This window comes from Medicago sativa, chromosome 5 (genome assembly GCF_051527215.1).
Source record: "Medicago sativa cultivar Bolivia chromosome 5, Bolivia_mono, whole genome shotgun sequence".
Lineage (NCBI taxonomy): Eukaryota > Viridiplantae > Streptophyta > Magnoliopsida > Fabales > Fabaceae > Medicago > Medicago sativa.
The window spans coordinates 10,210,221-10,237,173 of record NC_140753.1 but is presented as its reverse complement, the minus strand read 5'-3'; the positions used below and the strand labels follow the sequence as shown (position 1 = coordinate 10,237,173).

Here is a 26,953-nt window from a genome sequence, read left to right as displayed (position 1 = left end):
GTTTAACTAATAGACACCACTAGTGGATATAGGCAGTGAAATGCAATGTAACATTCAAACTATGATTCAAATTTTGGAAACAACACCACACCTGTGATTTTGCCACTTCACTATAGTGGTCTCATAAATTGGCCAACACATTCATACTTTGTTTTAAAACTGTCACTTTCATGGCGGAGCACCTACATTTATTATCAAAGATGTGTCTGATGTCCAATATGCGTCAGTATTGACACTAATACACACGTTGAATTATATTATTTTCCAATATGTGCCGGTATATGTATCTTGTGTTCTTGTTTGTGTCTGTACTTCATGTGCTAGATAATTAATTTTTCATTTCTCAACTTCATTTCTCTAATAGCAAGATAGAATATGGTTTCAAAGTGAAAAAACTTGCCAAGAACAATAGACTAAATAGTAAATACAAAAACAACGACTGTCATTGTTCCACTAGCTTGTGTCACTTTAATCTAATTTCTGTCGCAAGTGTTCATATAAAATTATTAAGGTTCTCATGTGACAACAAAACACACCAGTTAAATATAAACAACGACAAAAATATCACAGATTGAAAGTACAACTTCACGCAAGTTAGTAAGCCCTAGAAGCTTATTTTGAACTTCTGCATATATGAAATAACTTCTAATTTGTCTTCTTTGATCAATTCAGCCAAAATAACCGTGTCTTGTTTGTTTTTTTGACTAACCGTGTCTTGTTTGTTAAAATATATCTTGATATAAAACATATTTGCGGGCTTGTTTGCTATTTCAAATACTATGATGACATTGTTTGCGCTCTCTCTTAGAATTTGAATTGGAACTAACTCAAATCTTACAAAATTGGTTTATAATGTGATGATTGTCATCAACTAACAAGCACATTTGCGGGCTTTATCTCATCTAGAGCATTACCCGAGTTTCTCAATGACGGATAGTCCAATGAATATTGGACACTCCCTCACGCCTATAATTGGACACCTGGAGCATGCATGACCTGAATAGTCTGATTGCGGATGGTTCAATAGATATGGATAAGCTCTTATACTATTTAAGAATTTGGACTTGACCTAATTCAACCCGTACAAAAATCACTTGTAGGGTGATGGCTATCCGCCACTTATAAACACAATTTTAGACCTTATCTCATCCAATTCAACACGTACTCTACACACACTATAGCGTTCAATTAAAAATGTTTAGGCAAAACAAATATTTTACCATTTCAGACTTTCAGTGAGCTAGTCTAGTGGTGATAAGTGGATTTTATTGGTTGCTTTTAGGAGAATCTCAGTTCTATAGAACTATGTGAATTTTGATCCTTACTAATTATTGGGATGCCACAGTTTTTTGTACTCTTGTAATCCTATTTCTTAATTAAAGAGTTTTGCATTATATTTTTTTCGATGATTACATGGATCAAGGAAGCATGTCTGTCAGATTCATTTGAAAAATTGAACCTTCAATTCAATTGATCTGAATCCATATATTATATATTGATCTATCTCCTGTTTTATAGTGTTATTTTTTAGCATTATATTGAAAATGGTTCTTCTGACTTATAATAAGATAAAATAGAAGTTTCATTAGTTTATTTGTTGGGAGCAGATACATATTTGAATTCACCATTGAAGTTAAAATATAAGATGAGTCCAAATAAGAACCCTGCATTTTGTTTTTATTGTTCATAGAGAGACTAACTTCACAAAACTTTTGTCAAATTTTTCACTTAATATTTGAAAAAAAGAAAAGTAAAAAAATAAATTTCAGATGTTAATTAGAATTCATTTTCCATACAAGTAATACCAAAAAATATGTTGCATCCCAATAATTAATAAGGATTAGGGGTTCGATCTCTAACTTATGCATATAGAAAAAATCCAGTTGTAAGAGAGAACCTACCTTGTGTGCTTCATATGTTATTCATCAACTGTTGAACAGCAGCGAAAATTTTGTATCTAAAATATGTAATCCAAAAGTAAAAGAAAACTAACATTACTTAAAGTGAAATGAGTTAAATTTTACTTATATTTTGGATAGCTAAATATGTTTTCTTTGTTTATATTTGATTTCAAAATAGGAGGGAGGTAATATATTAGCGTGTGTTTGGTATAGCTTTTCTCACACCAAAACCACGGCACGCGTGGTTACCAATGCAAATCTGCCGTGAAAAAGCAGAAGCTCCAAATTGGAGCTTTAGTCAAAACGGCGTTTTTCCCACTTCCATCGGTATGGCAAACACGTACTTAGTATCTCTCTTTACGCCTTGATGCACATAATCTGGATCCTCCCTTCGCTATGATGGTATAACTAAGTATTTTTTTTACAATTTTTTTTATATGAACATCAACTTTGATCTCCAACACATTAGTGAGATTTTCAACCCTACATCTTTAGTTAGCCCCCCAACCTTTTTTTAAACTGGTTATTGATAAGACGGCGGACATGTTGACCCTTTTTGCGATCCATACATAGAGCCCAAGTTGAAAATTTTGTAAAATATAAAAAATAATTTCTTACTAACCATGGTTAACGTTCTTTTTCTTTTAATGAGTCCTAATTTTTAAGCTCCACTCTTGCACTCTTTTTACCTTTTTCTTTAACACAAGTGTGCAAGCAGCAAAAAAGAAACTTTATTTATGAGTAGGGTTGTATGAGAGAACTATCACCTTAGCGCACTCCCATCCTTTTCTTTTGTTGTATTGGTTTTGGAACCAAAAAGGTGACTCCACATTACTATATTATATTTGTGGATTCTATGACAAACGTTAGTTTCTTTGATACTCAAGGACAATTTAGGTATCTCCCTTTAAATAAAAGCCATTTTGACAAAGAGAACCCCACAAAACCTCTATTCCTTTCAAGTATCCAATGCCCTTTTCTGCTTAACTTTCATCACTTTTTAGGTAAATCCTTGCTTTTCTTTCTTGCAATCCAGCATTTTGTTACATAGTCACTTGTTTTCTCATTATTGTTGGTTTTTACCCTAAACTTTACTCTTTTTTTTTTTTGGGTAACCACATAAAACTTTAGCCTAACACTAAAAGTCCTAAAAAGTAAAAACTAAATAAAAATAAATACAAAATCAATGAATTAAACAAAAATGTTCAACTATAAAGATTGAATGTAAATATTTAGTACCACACCAAATATATTTTTTTACTTAGGCTTCTCTAACACTAAACATATTGCTTAAAATATACATAAAAATTAAATGGTACCATGTTATTATATTACTTACCATACAATGAACCACAATATTGTATCTTTTGAGCTAAGAATAAATAAGTATTCAATTATTGTCCCATTATTTTTTGTCCTCATTGTTTTTTGTCAAATCTAATGGCTTAATTTCTAAGTATAATATACATAACAAAATGGTAGATGTAAAATGAGACAAAAGGGTGGACGAAATGTCACCAACTCCCACTTGCTTCCCAACGAGAGAAGAGAATGTTGAAAATAAATTTGTAGCTATTCATTTATAGGTACATTTTTCTACTTAGCAATTAAGAGACTTGCAATTATTTATTTTCTTCTTTTATAGACTTTAGAGTGAGACTTCACTTTTTATATTTATGCATGTTTTGACATTTTCCCTTAGTTCACATTTGTCAAAGTTATTATTCTATAAAGACTTTGTTCTTGTGTTAAAGCCTTAAAGGTATTCTCCAATAACTCCTTTTCATGCAAAATGCAAAAAGTTCATCCTTTACAAAGGCCATAGCAAAAGAAGAACACTAAACTTGAGGGAGAGTCTTGAAAGAGAAGGCTCATTTGGTCAAAAGAGTTACTAGTCTTTTCTTAACATTCTTGCTCATGTGATTTTGACATAATGCATTAGTAGCACATGATCACTTTCAGGATAGTTCCTGAAATGCAAAGTGACTTGTGAAATATTTGGACTCTTGGAAGCTTTTTTTTGGCTCATAAGTGTTATTCATTTGAGTTCTCTCTACTGTGAAGTTTTTAGGTAGGATGGTGAATCTTTTGTAACTTTGTTATTATTGTTGTCTTGTGAATTGTATGTGAATAGATATGGTTTTTGTGGCTTTCAGGTATGGGACTTGAAAAGTGTGGAGAAAATAAAATGTTAGGACTTAGATTTACTCCAAGGCACAACCGTTCAAACAGGTTTGTTTCTTTCTCATGTTGCTTGAATTGAGGTTCTTTTTGGTTATTTGTGAATTGTGATTATTTATATCTTAATATATACCTGAGGTTCAAACCTGTTGTTTTAAAGTAGAATTGGGTTAATTAAGCTGCAACTAGCTAAGTTTTAAGCATCTTAATAGTGAAAACAATTTCAGAAAAAGATGAACTTATTTTACTTTTTCTGTGTTTGCTCTTTCTATGTGGCAGTCTTCCTGATAATAAGAAAGGAGTTGAAGGGGATAATCCAGATAATCATGTTGAGGCCTTTGATACAATGAAGATGGTATAATCAATCACTCCATTCTTTTTCATTATGAAATAATCATCACTTCTTTCCTTTTGTTTTTTACATCATCTTACAATTGAATGTACTATTCCATACATACGCATTCGGTTGTAGCACGAAAACTTTAGATTGAAGGCATGTCCACTGTCTGACACGTGTCGGTGCAGACACATGTGATCACATTCAATTGCTTCTATTTTCTCAAATTATTAACGGTGTCGACATGTCAGTGTCGTGTATTTCTGTTGGTGCCATGATTCATATTTGGCATATTGAGTCAATTATGTATCATGAGTGCCAAGGGGAGCCAAAAATTCAACACAGAAACTATATTTTAAAAAGTTTGTTATGAAATGGATGAACAGATAGTTGACCTTTTTCTTTTTTACCTTTCTCAAAGGTATATGATTGTTGTTATTAGTCCCAACCATAATGTTGGGACATTAATGGTCCATATTGTTAATCATTCCTTATAGTCCCCCACACACAACAATTTTAATTTGCCTCAAGTATTTGTTTGAATTGGTTTTAGGATATGGGCTACGTCACTGAATGTGCTAAATCAAGGAATAAACAAAGCCCTAAAGGTGAAGTCCATAGTGCTATGAAGCAAGAGGTACAATACCAGAACCTCATCATAATTGGTTTGGTGCATGTTTTCCTGCAGTCATATAATACTTATTGACATTTGGACCATTTAATCATGTTCTTTTGTTTGTCCTTTTCTGTTTGGTGCATTGCATTCATCAATTTCTAATGACTTTGTGCATCCTCTGAGTGTGACTTTTTGCCATGTTATTTTAATCATGCTTCTTCTTGGCCTAGTTGCTTTATGCCTATTTTTTGAAGAAAAATAATTACCTTGTGACAGATTCTACAACTAGAGAGAAGATTACAGGATCAGTTTGAGGTTAGATCCACTTTAGAAAAGGCACTTGGAAACACATCCTCATCACTGGTCCATTCAAATGAAAAGATGATGCCTAAGGTAGCAACAAGTTCAATATACTTAGGAACTATAGAGTTACATTGTTGTAGGCTTTGTTTGTCATGTTTTAATTTTTGTTTATTATTTTTGTTATGCAGCCAGCCACAGAATTGATTAAGGAAATTGCGGTGTTAGAGTTAGAGGTTGTGTATTTAGAACAACATCTTCTCTCCTTGTACAGAAAAGCTTTCGATAAAAAATTATCTTCGGCATCTCCATCTACCAAGGAGGAAACTGTAAAACATTCTCCGACAACACCTCAAGCACCATTGGTTACACCTTCTATGCCTGAGGTCTTAACCAAAACTGAATGTTCTACGCTACAATATAATGACTATGATGAGCTCGAGACTTTGCAAAATGAACATAGTAGATATGAACATCAGAGTTTGAGGAAAGAAAATGACTTAGATTCTCGTGTTTATCGTTGTCATTCGTCATTATCACAGTGTACAACATTTACAAGGGCATCTCTTCCAGAAGAATCATTAACGAAATCTCTGCGCGCTTGTCATTCGCAGCCATTGTCCATGATGGAGGTAAATCCAGTCTCATGGAAAATCATTTTACCTGGTAAATGCAGTTTAATAATTAGAAAATACTTTTGATAGATTGAACTTCGAAACTCTTGCTTCTCTCTTTTATAAACATGACAATAGGTCATGCACTTCATTGTGAAATTGATAACGATATCATCAAAAATTCTGTTATGTCCATTTTTCTTTGCAACTATGTTATCAACCTAAGGCTCTAGTTGGATATACAACTTAATTAAGTGCTGATGTATAAGTTATTTTTGTAATAAAAGATGACAATAAAACGGTTTTCGTATACAGTATAAATAAATGGTTTTCATAAGTTATCGTGAAGAGCTTATTTTTACAATGAGTTGATTCTGTGCAGTATATCGAAAGCTCATCATCAAATATAATCAGTCTTGCTGAACATCTCGGTACGCGAATATCTGATCATGTTCCAGTGGATCCAAATAAACTTTCCGAGGACATGGTAAAATGCATATCAGCTATATATTGCAAGCTTGCAGACCCTCCTATGATACATCCTGGCCTTTCATCTCCTAGTTCATCATTGTCCACAACGAGCGGCTTTTCTATTGGAGATCAAGGCGATATGTGGAGTCCAAGGTTCAAGAATAATAACTTCTCTTTTGATGTGAGTTTAGACAATCCTTTCCATGTTGAAGGACTCAAGGAGTTTAGTGGACCATACAACACCATGGTTGAAATATCATGGATTTATAAAGAGAATCAGAAATCAGGTGATACAAAAAAGTTGCTCCAAAATTACAAGTGAGTCTCTTATATTCATGTGATTAAGATAATGAAGATCTTATGTTATAAGCACATAGTCAAGTTTTATTGAATATGTCATTTTTGTTGTTTAAGGTCACTTATTTCTCGATTAGAAGAAGTAGATCCAGGGAAGTTGGAACATGAGGAGAAGCTAGCTTTCTGGATCAACATACACAATGCATTGGTGATGCATGTAATATTGTTATCTTGTCAGATAAAATGCTTCCCTATAATATTTTTTCCAATGCATTTATCTAGTTTGATTATAAGTTGGATTTATAATCTGTTCTTTGTCTTCTGATAGGCATTTTTGGCTTATGGCATTCCACAAAACAATATGAAAAGAGTATTTCTTCTTTTGAAGGTAAAAAAATTAAGGACTGATACCTTATGCCATTTAAAGATGAAACTGTTAAGTCTTAAGTGTATGATATATTTGTTTGTTTGGTCTTTGCAGGCTGCATATAAAGTTGGAGGTTATACAGTTAGTGCAGACACAATACAAAATACTATACTTAGGTGTCGAATGTCTCGCCCCGGACAGGTGAATCCTATGATCCAAACCACTTCCATATACCAAAAAAATAAAATTATAAAGAAAAATGATCCTCAGCATGCAAATTTTTACTAAAAATAAAATCCTATAATGTAGTGACTGACATGGGAACATGTTCAAACTTGCTTCCTTTTGTAGTGGCTACGTTTGTTTTTTTCTTCAAAGACAAAATTCAAAACAGGAGATGGACGACAAGCATATGCATTGGAACATCTTGAGCCACTTTCACACTTTGCTCTATGTTCAGGAAACCATTCTGATCCAGCGGTATTCTCCTAATTCCCATTTTTACACAAGTTCATTACATTTCTAACATACTCATTTTTGGATTAAAAGGATACGCACTGTTGGTATAAATCAGTTTTACATTAACATCTTGTAAAAATCCACAAATTTTGCGACATCAGCTTATTTTTGTAACCGGATTTTAAGTGTCGTAGTCCATAACAAAGATACTAGGAATTTCTTCATTATCATTTTCCTTTGCTTAACTCTAATGAGTTGTTTATAATTCTGATGAACTATGATAGGTACGTGCATATACACCAAAGAGGGTGTTTCAAGATCTGGAAGTAGCGAAAGACGAGTACATTCGAGCTACATTAGGCGTACGAAAGGACCAAAAAATACTTCTACCAAAGCTTGTTGAATCATTCGCAAAAGACTCGGATTTGTGTCCTAGTGGTGTCATGGACATGATCCTAGAATCTCTACCTGAATCACTAAGGAAAAGAGTTAAGAAATGTCAGATTGCAAAATCCAAGAAGTGCATTGAATGGATTCCACATAACTTCAATTTTAGATATCTCATATCTAAGGATGTCTTAAAATGATACTTCTTGGTAGTATTACATCTTAATGGAGAAACGGTTTTACATTGTTTGCTCTATGTAATTCTTTTTGTACAAAGTATATTGTAGTTGTATGATTGTGTTGTGATGTTGGTAAATAATTTCCTGATAAATATAATGACAATTTGACTTTTGCACCAAATCATTTTTTCTCATTCAATTGACAACAATCTCAAGAAACACAAGAGTTAAGATAACTAAACTCGTAGATTGATATAACATATAGCCCTCGATTTTGTAACCAAATAGTTGGAGACTCTAATCCAAATCACATCATTTTCTCCAAATTAAGTAAAGAAGGAACAAACATATGGCTCAAAAATAATCAAATGCAAATATATAAATCCCTTAAAAGTAGAATGCTTGAAACAAACAAATAAATTATGGAAAATAAATAAATCTTAAACATGTTATCAGAGAAAGGTTTCTGTTGCGAAAAAATGTTATTGTTATAAGGCATCATGCTTGAGGACTCTATCTTGATTCCAACTTCTTGGCAAAACTTATCAGAAATTCCTCTAGCTTTCGTACCCTCCACCGTGCCTTTACTGCAAAATCAAACATGTATAACTTCTGCTCTCATGTGCTCTTGACTCTGGTTTCAACTGAAAAAGTAACCCATTAAGAATGTGAACTTGTATTCACTTTCACACAAATTCATAGTATAAGCCTTACATATCAGTCACGTACAATTTATGCAAAGGAGTTAACAAATAATCAACATTCGTATATAAAACCTGGCAGCACCTAACTATCACTCACGTACATTCGATAAATCCACGCCATTGCACCTCCCACACAACAAATACCGTAGCAATAACAACTAACTTATCATTCGTGTCTTCTATGAGCATTTAATTACCAATAAGAAGATGAAGTAATCAATATTAATTCCACTACTCACAGTTTCTAGTTTCTGTGTTCCCTTAACATTTACAAATAAGTTTGTTATTCCTTTCTTCTTGTCAACCTTTATTGACCTCAAACACAAAATATTTTCTTTAAACAACCAATAACTAATATCCACATTTTCATGGAGAAGGATGCAGAAACAAAATTACTAAAGCAAAAAATATCTCTTTAAAAAAGTTGAATGCACATCTAACCTCGACCATTCTATGATGTCAACGTTTGCTGAGGGTGACTTTTGAAGCAAAAAATCCACTATTCCATCGGGTATGGATACATGTTCCACATGTACTATCAGTGACTTCAAGTTACACAAGGAAGGGAGCTCAACCTTCAATAAGTTAGGAACTAAGGAAAGAACCTAAGAAATCAATGCGAATTAGGACCAGTTTAATAAAAGTCATATTTTTTAAGAAATTTATAAGTAGAATAAAGAAACATCTCAAAACAAACATTGGCTTAAAGTACCTTAAGAGTAGTTGAAGTGACACATAATGATTGAATATTAACAAGCTCAAGCAGCCAGTTGAGTAGAAGCAATGAAGTCTGTGCAGAATTTTTCAAATTGATTAAATCAATATCCACATGTTTGATGTTGGGGAGATTGGTGTTGCTCCCACATAGTTTTTGAAGAGGAATACCCCTAAAACAAAAGTCAATAAGACTTGGAGTGGAGAGCTCGATTCCGAAATGGGGTCGGGAGCCATTTATTATTCTTAAAGTGACAAGTGTTGTACTTGATATGTAAAGGTTTTGTGCATCCATAACTTCACATTTGCGAATGACCAAATGCTTCAACCTTTTTAATTCTGAAAATGGTTCGGCACGACCATCATATCCAAGAGGAAAGCAAAAGTACCATAGAACTAAGCTGGTTAAGGCTGGCAAATTAAGAGAATATGGAAATAATATTTTGCTAGAACTTGTAGGGTTATTAACCTGTAGGTGGAGAGATGTTAAAGTGGGAGATGAAAATAAGCAAGGAGGAAAGCATTCAATAGGAGAATAGAGATAGATATCTAATAGCTCGATATTGTGTGAAACAGCGTATTCAATGATTGTTTCGAGTAGGCGAGGGTCAATGATAAATTCAATGTAGCTAAGATAGACGTTGTTGAGGGAGGTTGAGGAATCGCGAAGAGACAAAATGTTAGAAATAAATGTGGTGAAAGCATTGACAGTGTTAAATTGCGAAGAAGTTGTTAATATAAGGTTGGGAAGATGCTTCCAGATATTCTTCCATCTTGTGGATAAAATGCAAGTTTGAATGGCTTCTTTGGTGTCCAAAAAGGAGAGTATGTGAAGTACAAGACAATTAGGTAAATCACTTAGCCTGTCGTTGTTTTCATCATTGTTGTTATTCTTCATAATTACTTCACTTGCAACTGAAACTAACTCAAATAATTGTAATTGTGAATAATCAATAATCACGCAGGATAATGAATGAGTTAAGGAGGGAAAGAGAAAATTAAAATACCTCGCGTTGTCGTTGTTGTCGCTGTTGAGTTGTGAATTGTGAGTGATGAATATTTAAGAATCTTAGAACTGAGAAACACGAACGAACGTCTGGTTTGATTGTGCAAACAGGCAGCCACAACGGAGAAGCTCCACAACCAAAACGAATGCCACTTAAGGGACGAAGAAGTGAAGAGGAAGAAGAGGGTTGCAAGAGAGATTGAAAGAGTGAAGTAGAACCAGATAGATAATCGGTTGTTTTGTTCTTCTGTTATGATCACCATTAGGTTAGAGAGTGATTAAAACCTCTGAGATTAGGAAGTTTTTCGAAGCAGAATTCAGTTTCATTTCAAAGCTTTAAACTTTGAAAAGTTATGGAATCTGATCAAATTAGAAAGGGTTGGTTTGATGAAATCCCCCAACTGTTTGTGTTTTACAGGTAATAGGTAATTGCTGCTCTTAACGTACAGAGAGAAAGGTGTGCTTGATAGGGTTTATATATCTTTCAATTTGTCGATAAAAAAATTAGGGTTTCAATTTGTCGATATATCTTTCAATTTAACCACGTGTGTGAATTAGGGTTTTGGCGGATCTAAGGTAAAAAATTCATCCGATTCAATAATTTAAATACTTGTATTTCGTTTGGTTTGAATGACTTCAAAAAAAAATGATTGGATCCAATTTTATGCGGTTTAGCTTGGATTGATTTTGGATGACTAAATTACAATTTTATGATTTTATGAATTTTTGTATTAAAATTAATATTCTAATTCTAATAATAACATGGTGAAATCATCTTGTCAAAAAAAAAACATGGTGAAATCATAGATTTGAAGAAAAATATAACAAATAGTATACTAAAAACTAACAATAAGGAATGAAAATAATTGATTGTGTTTAAAACATTTGATATAGTAAAAAAAAAAGAATAAATTTAACGAGCAAGTTTTACTAAATAATAATAATAATAATAATAATAATAATAATAATAATAATAATAATAATAATAATAATAATAATAATAATAATAATAATAATAATAATAATAATAATAATAATAATAGATTAATGTATACATTAAACTACCAAAAAAATAAAAAAGTTTTCATGTATATATATATGGCTTTTTTTAACATGTGCAATGTTGGCTTAAGAAGCTGTAAATGTCCTCTTTAATTCACTGTCATTTAATTAGTCTTTAGCTGAAAATGATTTCTGTTTCTTTCTCTCTCCTATTGACTATTCTAGAGAGACATTAATGCAACAATATTATTTAGTCTATGCTAATATGAAGAAATTATTTAAAGTTTCAATATAATTGAGTATATGAAAATAAATAACGGGACTAACGAGAAATGTGGCCTCCCCTGCAACATATTAGCTTGTCGCCGAACAAACTTCACCCGAGAGGTGGTAAACTTGGACGAGAGCAAAGACCGGGAAGCAGTGATGATGTTACCGACTTCAGTCATGTCTTTCCGACCCAAGTAAAGAGCTTCTTTTGTGGTTTTAGAGTCGACTTCAAAATTCATATTATCAAGGTGCATATCACTCACCCATTGGAGAGCATGTAAAGACCCAATGCTTCCCCAATATCAACCGGGTCTACACAAGTAAAACTGATTGTTCTAGCCAAAACAAAGACTCCACCTTCATCACGGATGCAAATGCCGATGCCGGTTCTATTACAGTGACTGGAGAACGCTGCGTCAATGTTGCACTTCATGCGGCCATGCTAAGGAGGCTGCCACTGCAGCTAAGCAGAAGATGGAACAGCAAGTGTAGCAGCGCTAACAACTGCTGGTTGTAAAACAGACGGAACAACAGCTGGTGCAACAGAGGTAGCAGCGCTAACATCTGCTGGTTGCATGACAGCAATAGTCGCATTCAAGGTTTCAGCAGTAGTCGCATTCAAGGTTTCACAAGTTGCAAATCTTCAACCAGACCGAGCTCTTTCAACCACTGTTGCACAAGTTTCTGTAACATCTTCTCTCACCTTTATATTCCTATGTTTCCAAAGACTCCAAAAGATTGCAGCCAACAGTTGAGAAAGTGTGGCAGATAGAGATTGTAGCAAAGAAAGATAGCCTCAATAGCCGAAGGTGACACTGCCACCACACCTTTAAATCTCTCCCCATAAACCTGCCATTGACCAGACCTGAACAACAAAAGGGCACTCGAAAAATATACGAGCTAAATCATCATGATTAGAATCACAACTTACAAACTGAGTGGGACAATGGACGCCTTTATCAAGCAACCGAACACGAGCTGGTAGGCAACCCCGACACATACGCTAAATCAGATTTTTAATATGAAGAATGACTTGATACCAAAGTTATTTTGATGATGCAAAAATGTCAATTGTTATTTACATACATCTCCCGAGTCATATGAACCAAACCAGTTCTATATAGCAAAAAAAAAATAAAGAAAAATGATTCTCGACATGCAATTTTTTGTGTGAATAAAATCATATTAAAGTAGCGATTGACATGGAACATGTTCAAACTTCGCTTCTTCTTGTAGTGGCTACGTTTGCTGTTTTCTTCAAAGACAAAATTCAGAACAGGAGATGGAAGACAAGCATATGCATTGGAAGTTTGAAACATCTTGAGCCTCTTTCACACTTTGCTCTTTGTTCAGGAAACCATTCAGATCTAGAGGTATTCTCTCTTGATTCCCATTTTTACACAACTTCATTAAATTTCTAACCTACTCATTTTTAGATTAAAAGGATACGACCGTTGGTATAATAATCAGTTTTACATTAACATCTAATAAAAATCCACGAATTTTTTTACGTTGGCTTATTTTTGTAACTAGATGCAAGTGTTGTAATCCGTAACAACATTACTAGGAATTTCTTAATTATTATTTTCCCTTGCTCAACTCATTAGAGTTGTTAATAATATTTTGATGATTTATGATAGGTACGTGCATACACACCAAAGAGGGTGTTTCAAGATCTGGAAGTAGCAAAAGACGAGTACATTCAAGCTATACTAGGCGTACAAAAGGACCAAAATATACTTCTACCAAAGCCTGTTGAGTCATTAGCAAAAGACTCAGATTTGTGTCCTAGTGGTGTCATGGACACGATCCTAGAATCTCTACCTGAATCACTACGGAAAAGAGTTAAGAAATGTCAGATAGCAAAATCCAAGAAGTGCATAGAATGGAATCCACATAACTTTAATTTTCGATATCTTATATCCAAGGATGTCTTAAAATGATACTACTTGGTAGTGTTACATCTTAATGGAGAAACGATTTTACAATGTTTGCTCTATGTAATTCTTTTGGTACAAAGTAGATTGTAGTTGTATGATTGTGTTGTGATGTTGGTAAATAATTTCCTGATTTTTGTTTTTATCAAAGCTAGAAAAATTAAATTGCAAAGGAGGAGTAGGCCTGATCCTTATTACAGCAAATAAGCAGGCCAACTATAAACAAACTCAACTAAAACAAATTTCAACCAAAACAACATATATGCAAAGAATCAAATCAACTGTCTAAACTAAGTTGTCAAACAACTAGCTATTAGCACATATTAAGAAACATCTCCTGGCAGTCAAACATATTTAGGGTTGCTTTTGATTACACCCTTTTTGAGATGAGTTTGGATGTGCTCACTACTTGTGATGCCATCAGAGCCTTTGCCTCTTGCAGAGCCGCTACTCTTTCTTGTAGGGCTGAGCATCGAACTGGTACGGTTTGGGCCCGAGAATCCCGATCTAGTAGCTTACACCTTATGTCTATCAAGTGCAGTAAAGTGATCACCCTGCCTTGCATAATTACACATTTCGGTCGGGCTCTCGGCCACCGGTGAAATAGTTAAGCATGAAACCGTACCTGCCCACTTGTATCCGTGCCAAACCAAAATTTTCAATTTGTTAAACCGATTACCCGTCCGAACCGACCCATTTGCACTTTTTTTAAATCCGGCTTTTTCGGTTTTCGGTCTGGTGGCGGGTTTATGCTCATCCCTACTTTTGAGGCCATTTAAACCGGTGTTGTTAAATATCGGCTATAGTAGCATTTTTGTGTAGTTGATTTTTAACAAATTGCTACTGTTTTGTGTTATATTTATAGTATAAAATATTGTTAAATGAAGCAATTTTGAATTCATTTCTTGTTGTTTTTAAACTTTTTCACTGATATTTTTCTGCCGAGTTTCATGTAGGGTTTTTGAAGACTCTGCTCAGTATTATGCGTGTTGTGTTACTTGTTGTAACTGCCGATGAGGTACTTTTGAGGCCATTTGTAACGCCCCGGATTTTGCTCCAAGACATTACTTAAAAATCCTTACTCTTTTGAAAAATGATTCTTTTAACAAAAAAAAAATTGTTTACTCAAATTCATAATGGAATAAATAACAACTCTATAGTAAATTTAAAAAATATCTAAATTACAATTACAACTAAATAAAAACCAGTCTTCTTTTTTCATTGAAAAACCCAATTTGCCCCCGCAAGCATTTCATCACACATCAAGCTTCATATTTCATCTTTGGTACCTACAACATTATATTAATGTAAGGGTCAATTTCCATATCCAAATTGGTTCATACTCAAAGCACAAGAAACAATGCCTTAAAATAGATAGTATAAAAACTTCTTGATCGAAAAGAAATAAAAATACACTCAAGTCATATTTTAAGAAAAGAACACAAATGAAATTATGCATGAGATGCATGCTCTTAATCACTACATGATCCGGATATAAACAAGCCACAAAGGCTAAACAAGCCACAAAGGCTATGCAAATGTCATGATAATGAAACAAGCCACAAAGGCTATGCATATGCTAGGAAATGGAAAATAAAACCCGGCCATTAAGGCAACCACACAATTAAATCTTAAACGAATTACATCTTTTTATTCTCAAACATCACAAAGCATATAAAACATAATAAAAATCAATACCACATTCTCATATATAAATTTTATAAATAAATCCAAACTTTAATAAATATATATATTTTAATTATTATTATTATATTTATCTTCTTTCAAACGACAAGAAATTGTACCACCATTTCAAAACACAGTCCTAGCGCTTAGTAAGAACGTATGGGAAAAAGCCCTTACCTATGGATGTTTCTCCTTTGAAACAAGATGTCTCTAAGATTGGTTAGAAACAGGACGCACGAGCAAGTCTTGGAGAAGCTTAGGACTTTTCACCAATAGAAAAAATAGTTGAAACAACAACAAAGTGGATGCTGGTGATGGTTGGGCTTGAGGTATCTTAGTGACTAATAGGCTTTATATTTTTTTTCTCTCTTTTTTTCTTTTAACGGTCTAGACGCAAGGCTTCTTGGTGAAGACAAGGATGATTTAAAACATTAATATCCCGATGATATTAAAGCAAAGCACGTACAAAATGAAGGAAAGTTTTCTTCAGAAAAACAAAATGAAGGAAAGTTAAGGTGGTATTGATGGAGATAAAGTCAATATTAAAAAAATTAGTCTAGTCAAAGGTACCATAAATTAGAATTGGAGGAAGGTATTGATTTGGCTACACAGTTTTAGTGAGTTTTCCCAAATACAAGATAGGCAAGAGATCAAAAAAAGAGTACATCAATTAGGAAAATGAATTTGGTCAACGCCACTCCTATAATTGAGTAACGATATGAAGGGGCATAGAGAAAATATTTTTCTGTTGAAAGGACAACATAGAGAAAACGTTGAAAAGCATTTAAATAAAGATATATGTGCATATATTTTTAATAATAACGGATTAACACCAATGCTGAAATTTTGGCCAGTCCTACTATATGACTAAAATATTAATTCCTATATCTTGTAGTTTAATTAATTAAAATAACCGGTACACATTCTCATAATTAAAACTAGTATGGATACCCGTGTCAAACACGGGCTAGAATTTCGTCGTAATTAAAACATTGGATGAAGATGTATTATTCTCATTTATGTGGTTGCTCTATGTCCAATGAGTAGATCAACACCAGTGTTGGCTCTCTCCATAAGGTTCAACGATGGTATCATAACTCGATTCGACTTTGCGAATGAAGCATGGGTGAATCTCAGTGGCAGATGTCAGATGCAGAAAGTCTTATACTTAAGTGAGATACATTGATGTGTCGAGTTTGAGCTAAAGTTCCACCTTGGATGCAAGAGTAGATTTTTAGCAACATATAAGTGATATAATCCATATACTAAATTTCTTAAGGCTTAGGTTAAGATGTGGTGTCAAACTCACTTGTGTGGATTCTTAAAGTTTAGTTTTTAGATGTCATTCTCTTCCATATGAATTTTTTCATTAGTAACAAAAAAATATATGAATTTTTTCATTCAACATCTATTATTTCAAATTTATTCACTTTTGAACTTTAGTGGCAAGTGAAAATGGTAAATTGTTGATGTGTTATGCTTAGTTGACAAAAATATATGTTTATTAGACAATTTAAAATCATGTAAAAAAAATATCATGTGACGTTTGTTTAATTGAATCTACTTTTTTGGTAAAATAATTACCCAAAAGTCATGGACTCCTTCAACCAGCCCACTAAAAAACCCGCAACTCACGCTATTCTTTATACTCTCACAAAAAAAAAACACATTACTTATTTTCGTTCGCCTATCTTCCCTTGTGTTTCAATTCCTTCTTTTAATTTTTTTTTTACTTTTAATTTTCTATATTTCTTCTCATGGAAGAAAGAAACATAAACCTCTCTCCATGAAACCACCACCAACCAAACTTTTAAATATTTTGCGCCTTCATTTGACCATATTTAAATATGTCGTGTAATTACGGACGTGGATAGTTGTGCACTTGACTAAGAGATGATAATTTATTAAGTGTGTATTAAAGTTCTATATTGGGTGGATTAATGGATTTTGAACATCATATAAGTGAGATGACTCATGATGCCTAAATGTTTTAGACGAAGATATGATATCAATCTCACTTATGAGGTTTCTCTTAATCAAAGATGGTGATCAAACTCGTATAGAATCCCTTAGAAGTCCCAAAATCATGATGAACTGTTTTGTTAGTTTTAGATGTCATTTGTTTAATTTTTTATCTTAAATTTTAGTTATTGAATTTTTTATTCAACATTCATTATTTCAAAGTCATTGACTTTGGTCTTTTGTGAATTTTGACAATGGAAAAAGATAAATGTATTATTTTGAGTGTACAAAAATATATACTTATTAGAAATTTTAAAATGATATGACTCTTTTTAATTGAGTCTATTTTTTTCTTACAATAATTACTCCAAAATCGCATAATCCTTCAACATACCTGCAAAATTGCAAGCAACTCAATCCATTTCATGTACTTTCAAGGTTAAAAAACACACCCCTTATTTGTTTTCCTTACCATCCATCTCATGTAAAAAAATCTCTTGATCCTTCAATAAACCTGCAAAAGTGCAAGCAATTCACTACATTCCGAATACTTTCAAGGTCAAAGTACACACCCCTTATTTGTTTTCCTTACCATCTATCTCATGTCAAAAATTCCTTTTCCATGTTAGGCCTGAGTTTGTCCTTATAATTTAGCCATGTCACCATATTACACATGCAAAATGTCTCACATTTAAGAGAGATGTTAATGTGTCATATGTGAGTTAAAGTTTCACATTAAATTCAATGGTAGATGATGAGGAAAATATAAGTGAGATAACTTATGTGTCTAATGTCTTAAGATTTTAGATGAAGATGTGGTGTGAATCTTACTTTTGTGGTTGATCATAGCCTAGACTAATTATATAACATTGTTTAGGCTCCCTTAGAAGACACAATATTATGATGAACTATTTAGTTAGTTTTGGATATCATTTATTAAATTTTTTCATCTTAAAATTAAGTTTAGGGATGTCATTTGCTTTTAAGCTGTTTTTTATTCAACATCTATTATTTCAAATCATTTTACTTTTATCCTTTGGTGGGATCTAAGAATTGAAAAATGTAGATGTGTTAATGTTATGCTGAATTGAAAAAAAAAATACATGCTCATTAGATATTTTGAGTCGATATGTGGTGTCAATCTCCATTGTGTGATTGTTCTTTGCATAATATGTTAATCAAACACAATATAGGCTCCATGTGTCGTCCCAACATTAATATGAACTATTTTTTTGGTGTTTAGAAGACATTTGTTTATTTTATTTTTTTTAACTTAAATATAGTTTTTGGATGTCATCCGCTTTCATGCCATTTTTTTATTCAACCTTTATTATTTAAAATTACTTTACATTTGGTCTTTGGTGGGATGTTACAATGGAAAAATGCATATGTGTTATGTTAGTTGACAAAGTACATGCTTATTAGACATTTGAAAATGATGTGACATTTTTTAATTAAGTCTAATTTTTTGGTAAAATTATTACATAAACATCTTCAACCCCTTCAACAAACCCATATAATTACCGGCAAATCAGTCTATTCCCAAGAATTTCATGGATAAAACACGCTACATATATTTTTTCCTTATCATTTTTATCACGTTTAAATTCTTTTTTCGTATTCTATTTTTTCTTTTTAATTTCCTTTCTCTACTATCATGAAATAAATAAACATAAACTTGCCTCCATGAAATTACTATCAACCCACATTTTTTAACATGATGTGCCTCTGATTGACCTTATTTGACTATGTCACATATTTTCAGATGTAGATAGTCATACACTTGATTACCATATGTTAATGTGTCAAATGTGAGTTGACGTTCTACATTGGATGAAATAGTAGATTTTGAACAACATATAAGTGATATGACATTCCTTAAAAAAAAAAGTGATATGACACATATGCTTAATGACTTAAGATTTTTTGGGAATATATGGTGTGGCAATCTCACTTATATGGTTGATTTTCACCTAATATGATGATCGAACTCAATGTAGGCTCATCCGAAAGTCCAAACATTATCCCAACATTATGATAAACTGCTTTGTTTGATATTAGATGACATTTGTTTAATTTTTATCTTAAATTTTAGTTATTTATTGTTATTCACTTTCATACTATATCTTTCATTAACTTTTGGTCTTTGGTTGGATTTGACAATGGAAAATTGCATGTGTTTTGCTAATTTGATAAAATAAAGAATTGTTATATTTATTAAAACAACGTGACATGTTTTTATTTAGTTTAATTTTTTGGTAAAATTTATACTAAAAAATTTCGAACTCCTTTAAAAAACCCGTAGATCACCAGGAATTCATTCTATTCTATATACTCTTACAGACAAAGCACAAAAATTTCTTTTTCTTCCTTATCATATCTTTCTGTTTGAATTGATTTTTTTGTCTTTTTTTCTTTTTCTAATATATTTTCTCTCTTCTCATGAAAGAAAAGAACAAAAACCTTCATCCATTAAATCACCACCAACCCACTTTTATAGCATGCTATGCATTCTCTAATCTTATTTGGTTATGTTACCGGATTACAAATGTAAAAAATCTCACAATTAAATGAGATATGTTAATATGTCATATATGAGTTAAAACTCCATATTGGATGCAAGAGTATATGGTGAAATTGACACCACATCTTCGTCCTAACCTTTAATGCATTAAATGTTAGGACGAAGATGTAGTGTCAATTTCACCTATGTGGTTACTCTTAATTTAATGTGATTATCCATAAGAAGACTTTTGGTATTTGCTGGAAATTAACCATGGAAAAATATTGATTTGTTACTTTAGTTGATAAATTACATGTTTATTTAACATTTTAAATGATGTGACATTTTTTTAATTAAGTAAAAAAGAAATGGTAAAAAGAAATGTCATATTAAATATTCTCTTAATTTAGGGATGTGATTGTAAAAAGAAGTGGTATACTTATTCAATCATTTAAATTGAAAATAAATCATATTTACATTAAATTGAAGAAAAATATTTACATTTACGGTGATGTGTATTTTTATTTTTTTTTATGAACGATGATGTATATACACTTTTTGGTAAACATTCCATTAAAATTCACCAAATGAAAAATATGCTTGTTGGTGGACATATTCAAAATTACAAAATACATTTGAAAAAACAAAAGAAATATATTTTGAATTGCGGACGTTTTTCTCACAAAATAAAATTGTTATTTTTAATTTATTTATTTTTTTATAATTGAAAGTTTAGTGTGTCAGACCCCAAGGACTCATCTGAAATAGGGTAAACTTTTAGATTTATCGAGCTCTAATAGAGATACTTATGTATCATCCATCAAGAAGTTATCATGTTAGCAGTAAAAGCTAAACTCGCGACAATTGAAATAAATCTTCATTGAGCAAGAATATATGTTTTTGATACTAAATGGAAGACCTCCATAAATTGATAGTTGAATTAGGAAAACATGTTAGTATCACTTGAAAGACATTTATTAAACAAATTAGTCAACGTCCACAATGAACATATATATGAGCATAACTTGACCCAAAAAAATAAATAAGGGCATAATTAGTTTTTTGTGTAAATGTTGATATAAAAAACATTTAATTTAGAATGGTTCCATAATCATCATGGACAATTTTAAATATTTATTTGAATATTTTGTTTTAAAAAAGAAAAGAAATATAATAACATTAAATGAGGTAGGAAATGAAAGACCTCCACATGTACTTTATATGTAATGTAGGATAAATGTTTATTATAAAGATAAAGATAAAGATAGTGTGATTGAGAATGTGCTTATATTGTAGATATATGTTGATTTAGTTGATAATAAATTGACTCCTACCCCCATTAAAGTGTGAGTACAACTCTCGATACCAGCGTTAGGACATCCTAGATGGATAATACGTAAATACCAATTATAATATCTTTTTGATCCTTGAGGCTTTTTCTTTGGATCCAACTCACCTAAATAAAATTATCAAAAAAACATGAATATGTTTTTCTTAGTGGAAAATAGAGTATTTTTATATGAGTAAAAAAAAAGGAACATACTTATATGGTGCGCTTTTTTTGGAGCTATTTTTTATTGTTATGAAAACATTAAGATATATTAATTTCCAACTTCTATTCACGTGATATAAATCAATCCAAGTTTTTGCTAATTAATTCCTTTTCATTTGGAAAATATGTACACTTGATTTTATCAATGTCTAGGAGAAAAATGTGAAGACCAAATATTGATTGCAATTAAATTGAAGAAATCAAATAAGAAAAAGGGGACAATAACCTTTACTTGTTTTCATGAAAAATAATTTCATTTTTTTTGCATAATGAGGAATGCTAACAACACTTTAACACACAATTTTCAATACACCCTCTTTGATTGGTTAAAACTCACATGAGTTACACCAAATTTATTTGGCTCCCATATGATTTGGTGAGACTCATGTGAATTTTAACCAATCAAAAAAAGTACGTTGAGAAGTGTGTTTAAATTTATATGTGTGTCGCTAATATTTCTCTTTGCATAATACTGCTTTTTTAGAGGTTTAGAAAGATCATTTCATTGATTTTATTGGTAGTATAAATTATTATACTTTTTGGAGTTTAAGGAATTTAGATTTGTGTCAAGTTAAATTATTATAATTTTTTTTTTTACAAAGAAAAAAATTCCTATTTCGATAGGTAAAAAATTAATTCTTCACCAAAAAAAAAGGTAAAAAATTAATTACTTCACAAATATTTATAATTTAAATCTAATTTCCATTGAATACCGGTATTACTCATATTTATGTTTTTTTTTTTAAACAAAGGAGGTTACAGCAAAAGCTGAAACCCCATATTAATACCGGTATTACTCATATTATGTGGTTAAAGGTCAGAGCATGAAATATATTAACAATGTAAATATAAATTCCATATTAATAAAGGGAAATGTTTCAAAGTAACTTTTTAAAAATTAGCAACAAATTTGCTCAAATTTATTTTGGTACCAATTCGTCCAAGACAAAGAATTTGTAAATTATAATTAGTGATGATGGTGCTGAAAAAATTCAATGTATATCATATAATATTTAAGGCTTTAGTAACAAAATTAAGGCATTTTTTTTACAAAAGTTTAAGGCATTGTTGTATTCTTAGAAATATTTTATCACAAATTAATTTTAGCATATTTGGTCATATCAATGAACAAAGATCGTTTGATTAAATGCTATAATATTTTCAAATGAAATTCAAGATGATAAAAAAAAACTATTGGGACAAAGACTATCACTGAATTGAATAGAAAATAAATGCTTTTTTAATATTAAATGTTAGTAATTAGTTGTTATATTTATTTGTTTTTTTCCCGAAACAAAATTAATTTTTTCTTCTTCGTTCGAGTTTGTACCAAGAACCTATAGCATCATAGAAAAAACACAATCAAAGGAAACCAATAAATATACATTGAAATAGAAAATTGATATAACATTAAATGCTTACATGATTTTGCATCTTTTGTAGAAAAATAAAAGAAAAAAATGTCACGTCAACATGCTATGTTATGGTTGAAAGTTGAAAGTTGAGCGAAAAAGCATACATTTTGGTTGTTAACAAATACGTGTAAGATTGAAACCTTTGATGATTTAGTTAAATCTAATTGGTCAAAAATTAAGACAAAGGGTACATGAATCCATTTGATAGGAAACATTTATAATAATTTGATGTCTGTCATTGAAACATGGGGGCAAAGGGCCATTGAAACATGATTAATAAGTAATCAAAAATTCATTTAGTTTTGTCATTTTAAGACTTTTACAACTTTCCGCTTATAAATAAGGGAATTAATAAAAATATTAATACAATTTTAAAGCATATATGATTATTAGTTTTAATAATAGAATGAATGATGGATACAAAAATATGACATGAATAAAACATTACTATTTTTTCACTTAAAAAACATAATAATTTAATAATATTTAATTGGATATTATTTTAATAATAGTATAAACTCGTTTAAATATTTAATTAGGATGAAGGAAATAAAATATAAATGACTGTTAAGTTTTTTTTTTTTTTTTGAAAATGCACTTAAAATTTTAGGGTAGCACCTTGCTCCCTTTTAGTTAAAGAAAATGGAACTTTTTGACTCAAAAAACAAAAATAAAAGGTGTCATAAAATCGATTTTCTATTATGTATTTCTTATTTTTTTCACTCCAAAGTTATCAATTCAACCAATTTTGTGAAAATGGATGTGTTTCTTCTTATATATCGATTGGTTTCCATTTCAAGCATAAAGTAGCAAAAAAAAATCAAAATAATCACCAAAATAAAATATAAAAGAGCAAGATATTAAAAGTGAAATAACAACATAAGAAACATAGGAAAAATTATTTGTCAAAAAAAAACATAAGAAAAATTAAACAAAAAAGAATAGATAGATAGAAAACGTTGTGAGTATTATCAAAAGGGGGATGAAAGTGATTATATTTGAACGTGGTGATAGAAATCCTTCGTATATATTCTAATTTATATATGATGCAAGTCTTCTTTTCTCTTGATCGGCTTCCATGTCCAAAATAAAGACCCGAACAAAAACAAAAAACATATAAACACCAAAAGAAAATTGAAAAGAGAATATGAATAAGAATCATCAACCTAAGAAATCACAATAAAATGGAACATAACAATAAGAAATGATAAATAAACAATAAAACAATAAAAAATAAACAAATAAAAGAAAATAGAATGGGATTGAAAGCAGTGATTTTTTATGGGAGGAAGAGGTAGATTTTTTTGAAAGGGGAAGGGGTAGATGAAAATAATAAAAAACCAAATTGTTTATATATAGGAAAAAAAAATCATGTTATGATCAATTTTGATTGGCTGATGAAAAATAAATGAGTAATGATTTATTTTGATTGGTTAATAGAAAAGGAATAAGTCAAGATCCATTTTCATTGGTTGATGCAGAAACATTAAATGAAATGGGAAGTATGAAGATGCCATGTGTACTTTTCAAAAAAAATTAAGGCAAATGTTTATAATAGAGATAGAGATGAGGCATCTAATAAAATAACATAAAGATAGATAACCAATAATTAACATGAAAAGAGATGATTGAAGATTAAAATAAAGGGTCATGCTAACTGGTGCCTCCGGGCACTGGTTAAACATATCATAAAAGAAAGTTATTACCATAAAAGGAAATTGTTTTTGACTTTATTATAAATTAATTACACAATTTCAATGCATTAACTACTATATAATTTCTTTTTTCATACCCTTAACCAGTGTCCCGGGGGCACCGGTTAGCATTTCCCTAAAATAAAATATATCACGAAAACTATTAAAACATTTATATAGATTATTGGGACGTTACTCAATTTAAACCGGTGTTGTTAAATATTGGCTATAACACCCTTTTTGTGTAGTGGATTTTTAACAAATTGATATTGTATAGTATAAAATGTGTTAAATGAAGCATTGTGGATTCATTTCTTGTTGTTTTGTAAACTTTTTCACGGATGTTTTTCTGCCGTGTTTCATACAGTGTTTTTGAAGACTTTGCTCAACATTATGCGCGTTGTGTTAGCTGTTGTAACTGCCGATGAGGTACTTTTGAGACCATATAAACTGGTGTTGTTAAATATCGGCTATAGCAACATTTTTGTGTAGTGAATTTTTAACAAATTGTTATTGTTTGTTTTTTTGACGTTTCAAATTGCTATTGTTCTGTGTTATATTTACAGTATAAAATGTTGTTAAATGAAGAAATGTGAATTCATTTCTTGTTGTTTTGCAAACTTTTTCACTGATATTTTTCTGCCGTGTTTCGTAAAGGGTTTTTCAAGGAACTACTACTACCATATCTTTGGTGCTTGCATAACAGAGAAACAAATCATTATTTTTAAGTAAAAAATGATGTAGCATAAATAAAATAATAGATCTGGAATTATATATATATATATATATATATATATATATATATATATATATAAGTGAGAAAATACATAAAAGATATATTTTTTCATTATTTCAACACTAAAACATATTTTTCACTATTCATGATTATCTAATGCAATGATTTTAATAAATAAAAAACAGAAGCATATTTTTTACTAAAACAGTGTTTCTTCAGTGTTTCTTATGATTTTCAATTCTCACGCTTTCCTTCTGATTTTGCGACTTCTTCAGTGTTTTTTTCAACACCCTCTGTTTTGCTTACGTCACCTTCCTCTGGTTCTTTGGTCTTGCTTTCAACACCCTCTGTTTTGTTGACGTCACCTTCATCTGATTTTGCAATTGCTCTCGTCTTTTCTATTATCACCCTCTCAACTCCTTTTTCTGACTCATTTTCTTGATTCCATATTTGGGAGATTTCTCTCCCTGAAATCTTAATCTCACAACCAGGGTGTAGGTTAAGCCCCCAAACATTGTTCACATAAATTCCAGTACTGAAATTCCAATCTTGGTAAGATTGGAAGTTAGCGAAAACTTTGTTTCCTTTATAAGAGTATCTCCCATATGGTCCAAGGCTTGTGTCCAAGCCAACGTAGAACTCATGCTTCTCTGTTTTTGCTACTACTATCTCGGTTGTCGATTTAATTAAATGATTGTTGGTTGGTTGAACTCAAATGAGCAGGTCTTGACGATTCGCAGAATTTTTTCATCAAACTCATCTACAAAAATCAAATAAATTAATTCGTAAACAAAATCATAAAGACAACCTTAATTTTTCAGACAACCTTAAATTTTCCATTCTTTTTACCTTTCCTTCGTTGCTGCAACTGCCGATGGGGTACTTTTGAGGCCATTTAAATCGGAGTTGTTAAATATCGGTTATAGCAGCATTTTTGTGCAGTGGATTTTTAACAAATTGCTATTGTTCTGTGTTATATTTATAGTATAAAATGTTGTTAAATGAAGCATTATGAATTCATTTCTTGTTGTTTTGTAAACTTTTTCACTGATATTTTTATGCCGTGTTTCATACAGGGTTTTTGAAAACTCTGCTCAGTATTGTGCGCGTTGTGTTAGCTGCTGTAATTGCCGATTAGGTATTTTGAGGCATTTTAAACCGATGTTGTTAAATATCGGCTATAACACCCTTTTTGTGTAGTGGATTTTTAACAAATCGCAATTGTATAGTATAAAATGTTGTTAAATGAAGCATATTGTTGTTTTGTAAACTTTTTCACTTATATTTTTCTGCCGTGTTTCATGCAGGGTTTTTGAAGACTCTGCTCAGTATTATGCGCGTTGTGTTAGCTGTTGTTACTGTCGATGAGGTACTTTTGAGGTCATTTAAACCGGTGTTTTTTTTTTTGACAAATAAACCGGTGTTGCTAAATATCAGTTATACAAGCATTTTTGTGTAGTGGATTTTTAACAAATTGTTATTGTTCTGTGTTATATTTACAGTATAAAATGCTGTTAAATGAAACATTGTGAATTCATTTCTTGTTGTTTTGTAAACTTTTTCATTGATATTATTCTGCCGTGTTTCATATAGGGTTTTTGAAGGAACTACTACTACCATATCGTTTGGTGCTTGCATAACAAAGAAACAAAGCATTCTTTTT

The 26,953-nt window shown here is 31.2% G+C and overlaps 2 protein-coding genes and 1 long non-coding RNA gene across 3 annotated transcripts; 2 read left to right on the top strand and 1 right to left on the bottom strand.

Annotated features, from left to right (window-relative positions):
• The first annotated feature begins 3,659 nt into the window (after positions 1 to 3,659).
• On the top strand, positions 3,660 to 8,290 carry LOC146919890 (uncharacterized). The gene is made up of 12 exons (XM_085713279.1): positions 3,660 to 3,972; positions 4,058 to 4,133; positions 4,362 to 4,437; positions 4,973 to 5,056; positions 5,312 to 5,428; positions 5,527 to 5,967; positions 6,332 to 6,738; positions 6,835 to 6,934; positions 7,046 to 7,105; positions 7,199 to 7,285; positions 7,436 to 7,564; positions 7,828 to 8,290. The coding sequence occupies exons 2-12, from the start codon at positions 4,060 to 4,062 to the stop codon at positions 8,128 to 8,130; spliced, it is 1,878 nt and encodes a 625-aa protein (XP_085569405.1). The 5' UTR covers positions 3,660 to 3,972; positions 4,058 to 4,059; the 3' UTR covers positions 8,131 to 8,290.
• A 46-nt stretch (positions 8,291 to 8,336) lies between these two features.
• LOC146919889 (putative F-box/FBD/LRR-repeat protein At1g78760) lies at positions 8,337 to 10,441 on the bottom strand. The gene is made up of 3 exons (XM_085713280.1): positions 9,526 to 10,441; positions 9,255 to 9,418; positions 8,337 to 8,753 (listed from the first exon to the last, which is right to left on the bottom strand). The coding sequence occupies exons 1-3, from the start codon at positions 10,423 to 10,425 to the stop codon at positions 8,750 to 8,752; spliced, it is 1,068 nt and encodes a 355-aa protein (XP_085569406.1). The 5' UTR covers positions 10,426 to 10,441; the 3' UTR covers positions 8,337 to 8,749.
• A 14,343-nt stretch (positions 10,442 to 24,784) lies between these two features.
• Positions 24,785 to 26,681, top strand: LOC146919888 (uncharacterized). The gene is made up of 3 exons (XR_015010707.1): positions 24,785 to 24,983; positions 26,367 to 26,428; positions 26,598 to 26,681. It is a non-coding gene; the product is annotated as an uncharacterized LOC146919888 (long non-coding RNA).
• The last annotated feature ends 272 nt before the right edge of the window (positions 26,682 to 26,953 follow it).